This window comes from Myotis davidii, unplaced genomic scaffold, assembly GCF_000327345.1.
Source record: "Myotis davidii unplaced genomic scaffold, ASM32734v1 scaffold91, whole genome shotgun sequence".
Taxonomy (NCBI): domain Eukaryota; kingdom Metazoa; phylum Chordata; class Mammalia; order Chiroptera; family Vespertilionidae; genus Myotis; species Myotis davidii.
The window spans coordinates 656,862-673,465 of record NW_006283139.1 but is presented as its reverse complement, the minus strand read 5'-3'; the positions used below and the strand labels follow the sequence as shown (position 1 = coordinate 673,465).

The 16,604-nt window shown below is 40.2% G+C and overlaps 1 protein-coding gene across 1 annotated transcript in view; it reads right to left on the bottom strand.

Annotated features, from left to right (window-relative positions):
• Positions 1 to 16,604, bottom strand: part of CTNNA2 (catenin alpha 2) — a gene marked incomplete at its 5' end in the record, with an annotated part of 880,141 nt that overhangs the window by 209,750 nt on the left and 653,787 nt on the right. The window contains one exon of the mRNA XM_006753455.2: positions 7,169 to 7,321. Within this exon, the coding sequence (XP_006753518.2) occupies positions 7,169 to 7,321 (153 nt within the window). The remainder of the gene's footprint in view (positions 1 to 7,168; positions 7,322 to 16,604) is intronic.

Genomic DNA, 16,604 nt, shown 5'->3' with positions numbered 1-16,604 from the left:
CCCAATTTGATTCCTGGTCAGGGCACATGCTCCGGTTACGGCTCCATCCCCAGTGTGGGGTGTACAGCAGGCAGCTGACAGTGATTCTCTCTCGTCACTGATGTTTCTATCTCTCTCTCCCTCTCCCTTCCTCTAAAAATCAATAAAAATATATATTTAAAAAAAAGTTCAGTTTTACTCTCACACCAGGATCTCTGTCTCTCTCTCAAAAAAAAAAGAAAGGAAGAAAGAAAGAAAGAAAGAAAATTCAGTTCTATTGGTAATGCTTCCTATAGTAGCCAATATTCCTTATTACAGAGCACTATAGTTGACTTGTTAAATTCTCTTAATCAACAAACCCTGGTGCAAATTAACTGTCTTTATTCAATGTTACAAACATTGCAGGGGTGGCGGGACCCTCAACATTTCACTTGTGAAAGCCATTTTAAAAAGTTCAATTATTTTTTTCCCATTCACATTTTACTAATATTTTATTTGCACTAAAGCCATCTTTGTAGGGGACTTCCTAATGACCACAACATTGACCCGGCTTGTGTAGCTCAGTGGTTGATTTCCAGTCAGGACACATGCCTGGGTTGCAGGCCCGATCCCTAGTAGGGGGTGTGCAGGAGGTACCCGATATATATAATTTATTTTTTTAAAGACCACAACATTATGTAACAGGCTGAGACACCTTCCATTCACTTTATCACATCACTCTCTCTGAACAGTAAATACCAAACTGGGGGAAGATGGTGCATAGGTAGAAGGAAAAATATATAATAGGTGGAAAACAATATATTATAATAAACTCAATAATCAAGAAATATTGAATATCTAAAACTATCACCATTGAGTCATGGATTAATAATTTAATGTACTCATGCATTCTTCATTAAAAAATTCTGGACATATAATTTTATATGGTTTATATTAATGACAATTTAGAATTCCATCAGAGGTTCCCAAATAGGGATCAAATGCTCTGAAGGGTTGTGAAGCTGTGTTTGGTGGAGGAATTTCAGAAAGTAGACAGAGCATAGGGGTGATCATTTCAATTCATTCAGAACAGCTTTTATTGGTTTGTGTATTTATTTGAACTATGGAAACTCAATATTTCAACTGAATGAAGAGATTTCTGCCTAAAAATATTCACAGCAAACAAAAACACCCCACAAACTTACTAAACCAGCTCTCAGGAGCTTCCACTTCTAGCCATGGAGAGGTCAATAACACCCCCCTTCCTGTTGGGAACTAGAAATGCAAAATAAAAATAATTTGCTTAAAAGCATGGGACATGGCCACAGAGGTCAAAACTTAGACAAGATCAAAAAGAGATGTTCATTGAGGAAGCTCAACTCTCTGCATCTCCTTTTTCCTCCCAGAGATTTGCTCACTCTTAGTGTTGACAGGGAACCTGAGCTGCCTGGCAGAGTGGAGAGGAAGATAACTCTTGAGGGTTTGCAGCAATCTCCGGAGGCCCGGGAGGCAAAAGCTGGTGTCCAGGCCAGCCCAGGAAGCAAAGATGTAAAGTGAAGGTCCCATAGAGAAGGCAGATTCAAAGACTGGTACTTTATCACCAGTTTTCTCCCAAGACCTTTGTCTATTAAGTTACGTATCGCAGTGGTCAAAAAGCAAATTGGAAGCATAAAAAAGCAAAGTTTACAGCCTTCTCGTGATGTTGGACAGACAAAAATTGAAGTAAATGCTTCACAAGGGAGGTGGGTTAATAAATAACACAACTGGCCCTGTGTTGCCACCCCTGGAAGACTATTCCGTAGGCCGGAGTAAAAGGAAGACAGATTATACCTTAGTACAGCGGTTCTCAACCTGTGGGTTGAGACCCCTTTGGGGGTCGAACGACCCTTTTACAGGGGTCACCTAAGACCATCGGAAAACACATATATCATTACATATTGTTTTTGTGATTAATCACTATGCTTTAATTATGTTCATTTTGTAACAACGAAAATACATCCTGCATATCAGATATTTACATTATGATTCATAACAGTAGCAAATTACAGTTATGAAGTAGCAATGAAAATAATTTTATGGTTGGGGGTCTCCACAACATGAGGAACTGTATTAAAGGGTCGCGGCATTAGGAAGGCTGAGAACCACTGCCTTAGTAGGACTACAACCCAGCGTCCAGTCACTTCAGTCGTTGATGGATTGAGGCGGTCACCCTCCTGCTTCCCTTCAGAAGACAGGCTGAATTCTCTCTGGAGGAAACACGTTATCCTGGCTGCTATGTTCTGACTGTTGTGTTCCCCCTAAATTCATATGTTGAAATCTTAATGCCCGATGTGACGATACTAGGAGGTGAGGCCTTGGGAGGTTCTTAGTCATGAAGGTAGAGCTCTAATGAGTGGGATTAATGTTCTTATAAAAGGACACAACAGAAACCCCTCCCCACCCCCATCCACTCTGTGAGGACACAGCAAGAAGGCACCTGCTGTGAACCGGAAGAGGCCCTCCCCACGCTGGAGCTTTGATCGTGGACTTCCCAGCCTCCAGAGTCATGGGAAATAAATGTATGTTGTTTATAAACCACACAGTCTGTGGTATCTTGCTAGAGCAGCCAAATAGACTGACACAAACCCTCTATATTTTTCCATACAGATGTTTGCCCTTCAACCAAATGTTACCTGGCTTATAAAAAAATAATTCAGGTAAAAATCAAATAATAAAAACAGACACCATATTAAAGTCTGTCTCCAGTGTGAAAGCCTCATGGAGCTCCCTACTTGCTTACTGAAACAAGTTCCAATCCAATTCAATAAAACCTGGTGCATTCCGTTCATCAGTCAAACGTCACAGGTGAGTTGTAATGAAGAGTCTTACTCCTTGAATGTTTGCTGATCACATCCAAGTCCCACTTTCCCCGCCTTTTGTCTTGCCCCGCAAATGGGCAAGCTGATTAAAGCAGCCCACCTTTTTTTTTTTAAAGTTCACACCGTTCAAACCCCAGCCTCCTGCATGGACATCTTGACTCCAGCCCCAGCCCCTTACATGATAAAAACCCAAACCACTTGCTCTTGTCTTGGCTGAAGCCACTGTGGACAGGCTTGGGTCCTGCTCTGCCCCACGCCCCCCCCCCACCCGAAAGTCTGTGCATGTGAATAATACACCTGTTCATATCCTCTTGGTGACTGTTGTTGCTGCAGCAAAACCCAAGCCAAGTTGGGGCAGGTGCCCTCTCTGGGGTAACCACAAAACAGAAACAAAATTGACCGAAATCGTGGAGTATTTGACTTGGATTTTTAAAATAACTATCATTAATATACTTTTAAAGGAGATGACCTGATAATGATTCTTACCAGAGAACAGAAATCATCTTTTTTTAATTTGACTAGAAAGTCTTTTAAAAAAATGAACTCAATAGATAATGTCAGGGAAACTGTACACAGATGAAGACAGCGTGAGAAGGCTAGGCAATAGACAATAACCAGACATAAGCATAGCTAAGGGAGAAATTTATAGTCTTAAATGCATATATTACTAACATTTTTAAAAGGCTAGAAATCAATGATGGGATCATTCGTTTCAAAAAGTTAGAAAAAGAACAGTAAGTTGTGCCAGAAGAACGCAGACAAAGGGAATATAAAGATAAGTGCATAACTAAAATAGTCAACAAAGGAAGTCTACAAAGCTGAAAGCTGTATTTCAGAAAAGATTATTAAATTGATAAACCTCCTGCAAACCTAATCAATAAAAAAAGGCACTGATTGCAATAGGAGAAATGGGGGGATGGGAGGGAAACAGTAATGCAGATTCTTGCACATTAAAAAAAATAAGAAGAGATACACAATTTTATGTCAAAAAATAGAAAATGAAATGAAAATAACAATTTCCTAGAATACAACCAGTAAAACTCACTGCCCCCAAAATAGAACATTTAGCCATACATTTAGTAAAAAAAAAAAAAAAAAAAAAAAAAAAAATCTGCAATTTTTAAACCTTTCCTCAAATATATACCCAGACTCAGATTGCCATATCATTGAATTTCTCTAAATATTTACAAAATAAATAATGCCCATCTTACACATTCATTACTCCAAACAATAAAAAGAATAATTTCTTACTCATTTTTGAAGGAGAGCAAAATTTTGACACCAATACCTCTGAAGGTGAATAAAAGAGATAAAAATCATATAGTGGGCTCAAAGTCTATAGATAATGCATTTGATAAAATTCTACAGTACTTATTTGTGATTTAAGAAATTAATTCAGCAAAGGGGTAACAGAAGAGAACTAAAATAATCTAATAAAAGTAGCTGCAAGAAATCTGCAATACACAATATTATTAATGGTAAAATAAATACATTTTCTCACTGGGATCTTTAAGTTACAAAAATATCTATTATCACAATGATGCTAAAGGTCTGGGTAGTGAAATAATGTGAGGGGGGAAAAACAAGGTATAAGAATTGGAAAAGAAGAAATACAACTATTATAATTCACAGACAACACAATTGTGTGCATAAAAAATCCAAAAGGATATAGTCAAACTTTTGGAATTTGTAAGTGAATTTACCAAGGTCAATGGATATAAAATCAACATATCAACAAAGTTTTTCATATTTATAGACAAAGATAGGTCCAGAAAGATGCCCAAGTCCACAGAGACACTTTCAAAATTAGGAAAAGGGTGACTCTCTGCCTAGGGCTCCAAGTTCTTTTCACATATGCATCAGCAATGAGGCACTTATTAATAGTTAAAGGATAAGCTATAGAAATTCTTTTGTTTCCAGTTCCTCTCCAATCAAACTGAGGCCTAGCCACGCCCTAGCCCAGCTGTGTGCAAACTATGGCCCGTGGGCCAGATCCGGCCCATTTGAAATGAATAAAACTAAAAAAAAAAAAAAAAAAGACCGTACCCTTTTATGTAATGATGTTTACTTTGAATTTATATTAGTTCACACAAACACTCCATCCATGCTTTTGTCCCGGCCCTCCGGTCCAGTTTAAGAAACCATTGTGGCCCTCGAGTCAAAAAGTTTGCCCACCCCTGCCCTAGCCCCTACATCTACCTGGACATCCATACATTCTAAAATGTAGCTGACTGCATTGACCTTTCCCCCCATCCCCAAGACCCCGTCAGGGGCCATGAAGGGAATAACCAAAGAAGGTAGGGCAGCAATTTTCTGGGATATGGGTCCCAAGCTATCTTCCTGTTCTCCCACAAGTTGAAGATAAAGGATCACTCATAGTGGTTGGATTTCCCTGCAGTGAAACCTGCAGATGGGACAGGGCAAAATGGTGACGTGTCCAGGGTCCACCACAGGAGAAGAGAGAATGAGCAGTCATGAGGTCTATTGGCCCCGGCCTCACATTCATACAGGATGTCAAGTCTGAACTCTACATATTATCTGTAAATGAGGCTGCATACAGAAGTACAGAAACACAGTAACAGTGATTCTTCCACATTAAAAAAAAAAAAAATATGACAGGGCTGAAAGTAGGAGATATTTATCATACAACTTTAAACTATGTCCCTTTCTTATTCCACCATGCCCATAACACACAATTAATTGGTGTTTTCTAGAACTTCTGCAATTGTCTCATAAATAGTGTAAATATATCAATGGGATACTATGTACGTTACTACTATTATTTTATAACATATGACTATTGAGAACTTCTGTAGCGTGCATTCAGCATTATTTCTTTTCCTCCTCTTCCTCCTCTTTGTCCCCTCCACCTGGCTTCTTCACTTTCTCTTTCTCAAGACATGGAAGTGGCCGGGGCTGCCAAGGACAACCCTGGAAAGACTCTGGATTCCTCAATGGCCAAGTGACCTCTCAGAAAATGTGGGCAAAATATGAAAGGTAATGGAGTGCTTCTCTCGTAGATGGGGACAGAGCCAGAAAGACTCCCCTGATCAGATAACTCTGACCCTGTGTTATAGCTCTAGGCTGGAGTTGCATGAAGACACTAGGGTTATGGTAGAGAGTTCGGGGTTCCACTACTTTGGACTAGGCTTTTGCACATTCGACTTGCTGACTGCTATCATGCGTGAGGACACAGATGAGTCCCAGAGGACCCGGGGCTCCCTCTGGGCCTGATGCTGAACATCCTGCTGCCTGCGTCTTCAGCCCCAGGCAAGGGCTGTGCTGGCCTAACCACACTCGGCAGGTACACAGGACACAATTAAATAGGAGCACAGCCTGTCACTCACTCCAAGAAATATGGAGAGAATTTCACATCTGATGATCCTAGCCAGAATTTAATTTTGCCATCCTAAGAGGGAAACCATTTTTACTTTGAGCTTGCATTCAACTTGTCTGACATTTTGAGTAATTTTATTTGGAATTGCAGTGGGGACACACCTGAGATTATTGTGGTGGTGGTGGTGGTGGTTGGTGAGTGCCCTGAGCCTGCAAACATTTGGACCAGCCCTGACAACCATTTCCTAAATGTGCCAGGGTCCTCGCCCTCCTGCAATCTTTTTCTCTAGCACCCACATCTCCTGCTTAACATCTGTCATTTTCCATGTCGCTGCACATCACTAAATCCAACCTTTGCCAAGCTGTTGGTGTTTAGCTCCTAGATTTAGACAGCATGGTTGTCATTTCACTTTTGTTTCCCTTGGGGGCGGAGAAAAAAATACTTTTTTTTCAATATCACACAGCACAATTTCCCACTTATAAAATAACTCCCACAGATGTCTCTAACGTATTCTATACTTCTGACCCTGGACTTGTACTCCTACTACTGCCCCAACGTCCTTCAGCAAGACTCTGAACGTCTCTTTGGGGGAGGGAGGATTTTTTTTCACACGCTCCCAATGTGGATTCTTGCACATCGAGGTTAGGAGTGTGGAGTGGAGAGGGGGATGCGGAGGAAGAAGAGGGAAAGGTTTAAACTTCCGACTGACAGTTTCTACCCCTCAAATTCAGGACTTTGGAGTGTTCCTTCTACTTCTGCTTCGGCCTCCGTCTATTGTTCAGCGATATTAAGAGACATGTTCCACATCATATTTAGTGTGTGGGATACTGAGAGGAGAGATGGCTGATAACCTGCTTCTTCTGAAAGGGATGGAGTCCTTAGAAAGTAGAGAAAGGTTCCACGACATTATTACTCCAGGAAAACCATAGAACGGCTGCCTATTGAGATTCCAGGAGCCACATGGAGAAAACAAACCTGTGGCTAAATCCCAGTCTTCAGGCCTCTCTTGACTTACCTCCACCAGTTTGTTGGCATGTTCACGGAAAACCTGGGCATATTCCTTCACTTCCTTCTCGTTCCCACTCTTTGCAGCCTCAATGAGAACCAGCAAAGGGACGTTGGTTTCCAGGAAAGAATCAGATATGTGATCCATCACAGCTTTCCGAAGCTACAATAAGCACAAAAACACACACAATTAGGGAAAAAGTGGTCTATTTATGAGTCTATTACTCATGTGACAGAATAGATTAAACTACTGCCCAGTAATATAGTTTTTCTAAACTATGCCCAGCTCCCATTATCCATTAAAATAATGTGTCAATTCTGTGGTGGTGTTTTGGTGGTGTGTTTTTTTAAATTATAGTTGATTTTCACTATTAAATTAGTTTTAGGTGAACAACATAGCTATTAGATATATCTTATGAAGTGATGACCATAATAAGTCTAGCACCCATCATAGTTATGACATTATTGAATATAATCCCTATGTGGCACATTGGGGACTAATTTTATAACTGGCAGTTTATACTTGAGCCCCTTCACCTTTTTCACCCCCCCTTGCTAGTACATGTCAACTTAAAAGTTGAACATATGGCTGATAGCTCAATACATTATAGGCCCTCTCCCATCAATGGTCTGCTCTCATCCTTCATTCGCCCAAAGGTCTCCAGGATGTTTTAAATGGTGATAAAGTTCAAGGACTTGGGCTCTTTAGAAAAAGAAGAGATCTAGGCATCAAAAAGCAAGTGGGCAGAATTTCAGATGAGGAGTTGGGCCTAGAATCCACCCTGGAACTGGACCACTTTGCAGTCTCCTGCCCTTTCTAGATATATTATTTGTATTTGATGGAGGGGGAAACATGAAACATCTAACAATCTCAAAATGACTCTGCCCAGGTGCTATGGCAATATAGTTACTGTGCTCCAGAAAGAAGTACTTAAAATTATTTTTTAAGGTAAGTAAGAATAAAAGACCCACATTTCTAGCATAATTACTCATCATTCCTACATGTTAAAACCGAAATTTTCATGAACACTGGACCTGAAAAATGATCTCAAGCCTGGGTTGGGGCAGGGGCAGGGTGGAGGGGGGCAAAGGAGGGGAAAATAGGGGACATCTGTAATACTTTCAATAATACCCAAAGAGGGAAAAAAATGCAATTGTCCAAATGTACACAGGAAGAACACATCAAAATGTAAATAAACACAAGAGAAGATGATTAACGACACTTGCATTGGTCAGAAGAAGAACTTTAAACAAAGTTCAGTTCCTTTTGCACTAATTACCATAAAGTATGTATGTGTGTATGTATAACTCAGTTTGGTTTACCTCCCAATTGGACTTACATTTCACCATATAAAATATAGTAAACCTTATAGAAAGTTAACATTAATTAGCTATTCATTTGGCAACCTGTGCTAAAATACTGTGCAGGAATAATGTTGGTTTTTGGTGAGTTCATATGTCCCAGGTATATATAATGTGCCAGATATTCAACTAAGATCTTTGCATATAATACCATTTAGTCCTCACATCAACACTATGAGATACAGATTATTCTTGTATCAGTTTTTCAACTAAAGAACATGGGCCCATCCAGTGTAACTCAGAGGTTGACCTATGAACCAGGAGGTCATGCTTCAATTCCCAGTCAGGGCACATGCCCGAGTTGCGGGCTCAATCCTCAGTAGGGGGTGTGTAGGAGGCAGGGGATCAATGACTCTCTTTCATCACTGTGCTTCTATTTCTCCCTTCCTCTCTGAAATCAATCAATAAATATTTTTTTTTAAAAAAAAAGAAGAAGATGGGTCTTAGAAAAGCTAGCTAATTTGCCTGCAATTATAAAGTGGCAGAGCCCACGGTTAAGAAGATCTGAAGGGGACAGAGCAATGGCCATTTGAAACTGACCTGCCATAGCTGTCTTCCAGGACAGAGTCCCACATGCAGGAGAAACTATTGGGAGTGTAATCAAAATTGAACTTGACAGTGACAACATCGATAAAAGAAAGAAAAAGGTCTAGATAAAGTGGGGGAGATGAGCAGAGCCAGGCTATCTAACCCATCAAGCCACACAAAAATAACAGATGACAGAGCTCTGTAAAGCTAGAAGAGCTACATGCATCAAGCCTTTTCCTAAACCTTAAGGAAAGATGGATTTCACATAAAAATGAACAACATAAAGTTATCAAGGTCAAACTCATATAAAGTTACTATAAGAAAAATGAGAATATGAAATATATCATCCCTATACACACTGAAAGCATGCCAGAAAGATATGCCTGTAAAACAAATTAAAACTGCAATCTACTATTTAAAGTAAATTAAAGCACACTAAGACAATGATATAAGATATGAGAGAACAACATAAATCAGAAAGAAAAATATCGTAGAATGAAGTCATGAAAGTCAAGAAAGAATTATGAATATAAGAAAAATCATTTGAAAAAGAAGACTAAACATGAATAAGTAAACACAACAGACAATGCTTTAAGAGAAAAGAAAAAAAAATTAAAATAAAAAATAATCTATCTAATAAAAGCTTAAGTGACCATTATGGCGAAATGACCAGAATGACTGGTCGCTATGATGTGCATTGACCACCAGGGGGCAGACGCTCAACACAGGAGCTGCCCCCTGGTGGTCAGTGTGCCCCCACAGTGGGAGTGCTTCTCAGCCAGAAGCTGGCTCACAGCTAGCAAGTAAGGCAGCAGTAGTGGGAGCTCCCTCTCCCACCTCCGCAGCAGTGTTAAGGAGTAGCAAACCAAGAGGAAAGGAGCAGTGATCATGTGGTGGTAAGGAATGCGAGAGGGTGCAGGCCGGGCTGAGGGACCCACCCCCTCCCCCCACCAGTGAACGGGCCTCTAGTCTATATATATATATAAAAGCCTAAGCAATTAAATGCCAGAACAACTGGAACAACCAGAACGACCAGTCGCTATGATGCACACTGACCAAAAGGGCAGACACTCAATGCAGGGGCTTCCCCTTGATGGTCAGTGTGCTCTCACAGACAACCTCCTGCAGCCAGCCAACTTTCTCTGGTTGCTCCCCGCAGCCAGGCACCCTCCCGCAGTCCTTCCCCCGTGTCCAGCAGGCCCCAGCCAGCAGCTGGCAGGAAGGTCCCAGCAGGCAGCTGGAAGGCCCTGATCAGCCCTGATCGTCAGCCAGACCTAAGGACCCCACCCTTGCATGATTTTCATGTACTGGGCCTCTAGTTCTTTAATAAAAGACATAAAAAGGATTTGAGAAAAGGTGATACATCTTGAAAATTGGCAAAGAAAATTCAAGATATGACTACCAGAGATCCCTGAAGAAAAAAATCAAAGGAAGAAAACACAACGTATACTAAAAATCATAACTCATGCACCTATTCTTTAAAAACATAACATATAAATACATAAGCATGTTATATATTCACATAAGTTATATTATGTACATGTAAAATGTACATAATATATACACACACACTACATTTTGAAAAAAAAAAATCATGTACCTGAAAAGACTGACCCACAATAACAACCAAAATAACTAGACTCTAAAGAAAAAAAAGGGGGGGCGGGATGTGAATTTAGGCAAGTAGAGCACAAGTTTTAAAAGGGGAAAAAAATAGATGGTCATCAGACTTCTCAACAACAAAGCTATATGCTAGAAGAAAATGAGGTAATCTGTTTAAGATACTGAAGGAAAGAAAATGTGAGCTAATAATTTTATAACTAGCAAAATTGACTTTGAAGGACAGAGACAGACAAAATTTGATCAACTTTCAAAAACTCAGAAAGTATTATTTGCAAAATCTTTTTTGGAGAATCTGTTATAGAATGAGTTTTAACAACCAAAATAACTAGAAAAACAGCAACTTAAGAACTGGCAGTGAGCATTAGATATATATTTATTTATAGAATTAAATATATGTTAAGTGGGAGAGAGGATAATATGAAATGGTTGTATAATCTGGCAATAAAGACATAGTACAACAATGTAAAGATAGAAAATAGGATATACAAAACAATTTTAACTTCTTTATGCAATTTTAATAATAGTGGTAATTGGGATATTGCTATTCTAAAACTAAAAGTAACTAAAGTAACTGATCAGTTATGAGAGTTTATTTCTCACCTCCTTTGCCCTTACTAACCCATGTGGAAGAAAAAAAGACAGAAGTTAAGGAAAAATCCTATTACCCTAAATCTAAAGTAGAAATATCAATATGAATACATAAAATTTGAAATTTAATTCCCCAGTGTGTCCAATGAAAAGGATGAACAGGTTAGCTAAGTTCAGTAGCACTGAACATCTTGAAGTACAATTTTCCACTAAAACACCAGGGCTCCTTGGAAAAATGTCTGGTTCTAGGTTTTTTTGAAGCTGGAAATATGTAAATATCTTGTTATACCAAATAGTAAAGAGCCATCAAAGACTACTAAGGTCATGCAAGAATAACTCTTGAGGCTTCCACTTGGCCAAATACTAGACAACTTAAACTTCATTCAGATTAAAAATCTCAATGGGATAAAACCTTTAAATATCCTTAAATTCATTAATGTATAATGGCTTAAAAAAAAGAAATCAGTCACTTTCAGAAGAAAACAAAGAACCAATTAATTTATCTTGAAAAAACATCAAGCATATATCTTGCCATTCCTATGTGAACTCAAATTCTTTATAATGAGGAAAGTGTATGTTAATAAATTTATTCTGCTTAACAAATGAAAGCAAAATGACAGACTTTCACCATTTTGAAAACTTAAGGAATTTAAAAATTTAGGCAATAGACATCAGTTATTGAAAACATCACAAAAAAAAGAGACAACCAGTGCCTTATGATGACATAGCACATCCCCAGCTGCAGTGTTGCCAAAGGAACCAAATCTAAAACTGGTAGAGGCTTTGGATCCCTTTGGGGATTTACAGAAATACAGAGGGCAAAATAACCTGAAACTGCACCACACACATTTTATCAGCAAAATACAACCAAGGAAAACCTACAGTACAAAAAGTCTGAGTTTTGCAACAGACGAATTATAAGCCAAACAAAGGGATGCGGGGCGGGGGGCGGGGGGAGGGGGTACACTAGATTGAGACTAAAAGTTGTATCCCCAGATGTGGGCAAAACTAAACTATATCATCTAAAGATGCACATTAGGGTGATAAAACCATAAAAAAAAATAAGAAAGTGAACACCCTAAGTGTCAGGATAGCGGTTATTTTGTTTTTAATATATTTTTATTTACTTCAGAGAGGAAGAGAGAGAGAGAGAGAGAGAGAGAGAGAGAGAGCGAGAGAGAGAGAGAGAGAGAGAGAGCGATGATGAGCCCACATGTGAGATTGATTTCACTAGAGAGAGGAAGGTAGAGGGAGAGAGAGAGAGAGAGATCAATGATGAGAAAGGATCATTGATCAGCTGCCTCCTGCACGCCCCCCACTGGGGATCGAGCCCGCAACCTGGGCATGTGCCCTGACCAGGAATCAAACCCTGATCTTCTGGTTCATAGGTCAATGCTCAATCACTGAGTCATGCCAGCCAGGCAATAGTGGTTATTTTGAAGGGAGGCAAGAGGAACCCAGAGGAATATCTAGGGAGGCAGCACAATTATATTTCTTGACCTTGGTAGTCATTGCAAGAGTGTTTGCATAATGATAATTTAATAAAGTATATACTTATTGTGTGTGGATTTCTTTATCTGTTTTTTTATTTTATAATAAAAAGTTGAAATAAATTGATGTTCTTTTCCATTCCTATCTGTATGGAATACAAATCTGACACTTAAGGTGACCTGGGAAGCCATGAGCTGAAGACGGGAGACCCCCCACCCCTAATCAACCTGGGATCCTGAACACATGGAATTGAGCTTCCCAGTTACTTTCACTGGCTCAGTATTGTTACATAAGAGTGTAATTCTGCCCTGGCCGGATGGCTCAGTTGGTGGGAGTGTTATGTCCCATAGACCACAAGGTTGTGGGTTCAATTCCTGGTCAGGGCACATACCTAGGTTGTGGGTTTGATCCCCAGTCAGGACATATACAGGAGGCAACCAATTGATGTTTCTCACATCAATGTTTCTCTCTCTTCTTCCTTTCTCTCTAAAAAATCAATAAAAACCTATCCTCAGGTGAGGATTTAAAAAGAAAAATAAAGAGTACAATTCTATTGTGTTGGAGTCTTTGCACATTTTAAAGTTACAGGAGCTGGTCTGCCCTAATTTAATTAGAACGCGCATTTTTGTTGTTACTCTTTTTTCTGCCAACTCTGTCTTCTTTTAGACTGTCATTCCTTCCCTCCATCCTTCCTTCTTCAAGTGTGGACCACAGGCCAGCATCACTGCCATTTTCTGGAGCTTGTTTCAAATGCAAACCCCAAGCCCCATTCCAGACCTGCATTTCATTCAGAATCCGCATTTTAATACGAAGCCCAGGGATTTATTGGCACAATAGTTGGCGAGCACTGCTCCTCCAGAAAACCTATGGCATCACTCAAGTTCTTAGTTGTAAGCAAGAGAAACTAACTGTCAGGTTTAAACAGAAAAACTGTCCTGTTCAGTTCAAAGAAGGGATGAAACTTAGAAATGCTAGGCTACCTATGTCTTTGTGTCATTAGCTTTTGACTCCAAATCTTAGGTAAATGCACCTGATTATCATCTGGGTGAAACGCAGACCTGAACACAGGATCATGTGCCACCACCTAGTTGCAGAGTGAAGGCAGCAGGTGTTGGGAAGAAAACGTTTTGTGAGAACATGTGCTCTGGTCATTTTAGCTTCTTACACCAAAATCCACATAATGATTGATTCCCCTAACATGGGAAGGGTATTTAGATGCTGATTCAGAAACAAAAAATGGCCTGGCAGACAGGGCTCAGTGGTTGAGTGTTGAGCTATGACTAGGAGGTCACAGTTTGATTCCAGGTTAGGGCACATGCTCGGGTTGTGGGCTCAATCCCCAGTGGGGGGCAGGCAGGAGGCAACCGATCAATGATCCTCTCTCATCATTGATGTTTCTCTCTCTCTCACCCTCTCCCATCCTCCCTGAAAACAATAAAATATATATTTTTAATAGAAACAATAATTCAGGTACTTAAGCCTGTGTTGAAGGTGGAAAAAAAAATAGGTATATCAATAGGAAATAATTACAGTAAAGGGTTGCCTATAAGAAACAAGATCGGAAACTGTGGACTGGGCCCAGCCAGCATGGCTTAGTGGTTGAGCGTTGACCTATGAACCAAGAGGTCACTGTTTGATTCCCTGTAGAAGCACATGCCAGGGTTGCGGGCTCCATTCCCAGTAGGGGGTGTGCAGGAGGCAGCTTCCATCTCACTCTCCCTCTCTGATTAAAAATAAGAAAGAGAAGAAAACAAACTGTGGACTGGGACAAAAAAGGCAAATATACTGCAACATCTCCTTTCTCTGCCTGCATCAGACATGATTTGTCATTTAGACAGATGTTCAGAAAAGTCCTGTTAAGAATAGCAGTATGTACTTCTTCACTACAGTGATGTAAGGCATACCAGCCAAGGTCAAATTCAGGGGTAGAGGTTGATTTTAGATGGGCCAAAGTCTTCCCATGAATATGGCTGCTCCAGGTTTTTCATGATTGCTGACATATTTTACCATATTTCCTTGAGCTTTAAAGTGTACTTGTTATTAAATTTTTTTCTGAAAAAAGGAAAGCAACAAAGTTTCTGGGCCAGGTGCCATCCAGCCTAAGGGACTTGACAAGAATTGAGCCTCATTAAGTCTTACAAATTTTGGACAGGCTGAAGGTCCATGAAGGTATTCAGCCAGCGAGGTAATCCACCCAACACCACTTTCACAAGTCAAGGCGCCATCTATGTACACATTCCACTGGTGACAGCACTGGTCACTGTTTGGGCTGAGGGTGGGGGCAGCAGGAGAGTACCTATGAAGCTGGTGGAAGAGCACTGTTCATCAATCCTTTTGCTTTATTTTGTTTTCTTTATAGGGAACAAAATTATTTAGTCATTCTGTTCATTATCCTGATGGCACTATCATCTCTGAAGCAAAATCATTTTAATTGGGATAATAGCTTTCTTTTCCTTAATGGGCACAATGACTTCTAAAAACAACTAAAAAGAACAGTTCATAAGGTATCATGCTTTTCTCCAGGCACCCCCCTCTCCTAAAGTCAGGCTCTATGGGATTAATTAAAAACACAACTGTCATCATTAGCAATACCTATGCACATGACCCCAGCAGCCAACATAACACATGATGGTTTAGTTTAGCCAGACAAACAGTTCTAGCCCTTTAAATTTTTCCTCGAGGAGTGCTACCACATCAAAATAAAAATGAGAAACATCTCTTGCCGATAGAGTAAGAAGCACTGGGGAAACTGAGATAACAGTGGTATATGCTAGTATTTATATATTTATATGTGACCCCATTCTTCACCTCTCCTCATATCCATGCCCATGGGCATGGATCCCTGTAATGTCTGCCCCTATGTGGCATGCACGGGACCAATGGATGTTGGCAACCATAATGCATGCAGGGGTCTGAAAGGCCCATTCATCTTTGCACTTACTTGGTCTTGTTCTCTGACATTCCTGTGAGAAGGACACACCCAAGTTAGACTGCTTGTCCCAGGGAGGGGTGGGGGGGGAACAAATGTGTTGAATAGAACTGTCAGTCACTCTATCAAGGCCATACAGGGTCAGTCAAGAGCAACTGAGCCCAGACACAGGGGAAGACCTGAGCAAGGTGACCTGACCCCACCTAGTGAGTAAACAAATGGTATCATTTTATGCCCCAGAGATGTTACTTATTGTGCATATTAATAGATGCACTATTATGACAGTAGGTAGCTGATAACATAATACATATATTTAATTGGAATAATTTTTTGTGGTCATTAAGTCATGTTTTTATTCATTTTTTTGTTAATCGTCACACGAGGATATCTTTTTTATTGATTTTTAGACAGAGTGGAAGAGAGGGAGGGGAGAGACAGAGAGAAAGAAACATCTATGTGCGAGAGACATCGAGCCTTCAACGGACGTATGTGCCCTTGGACAGGAATCGAACCCGGGACCCTTCAGTCCAGGGGCCAATGCTCTAACCACTGAGCAAAACCAACTAGGGCAAGTCATTTTTTAGAGAGACATCTGGAAAATAAATTTCTCATCAATCAGCGACTCGTCTGTCAACATTCCAATTCAGCTCTTGAGCCCCAAGCACTGGATTGATAGCAGTCTCCACCATGTGTTCCATTATGCAGCCCTGGGCCATGCCACAGTGGTGATTTCTTATCATTTAGATCTAACCAAGTTTATAGTTTAACAATGTTATTGATAAGACCAGTGGGAACTAGGACAAGGAAGAGTTGATTGAAGCTCATCCTAAAGAATAGTGCCAGTAGCTTGGTTCTTTCCACTGGTTCCATTTTCTACCCCAGCACATACGGACTACATCAAAGCCCTCGTCTCCTTCCACAACAG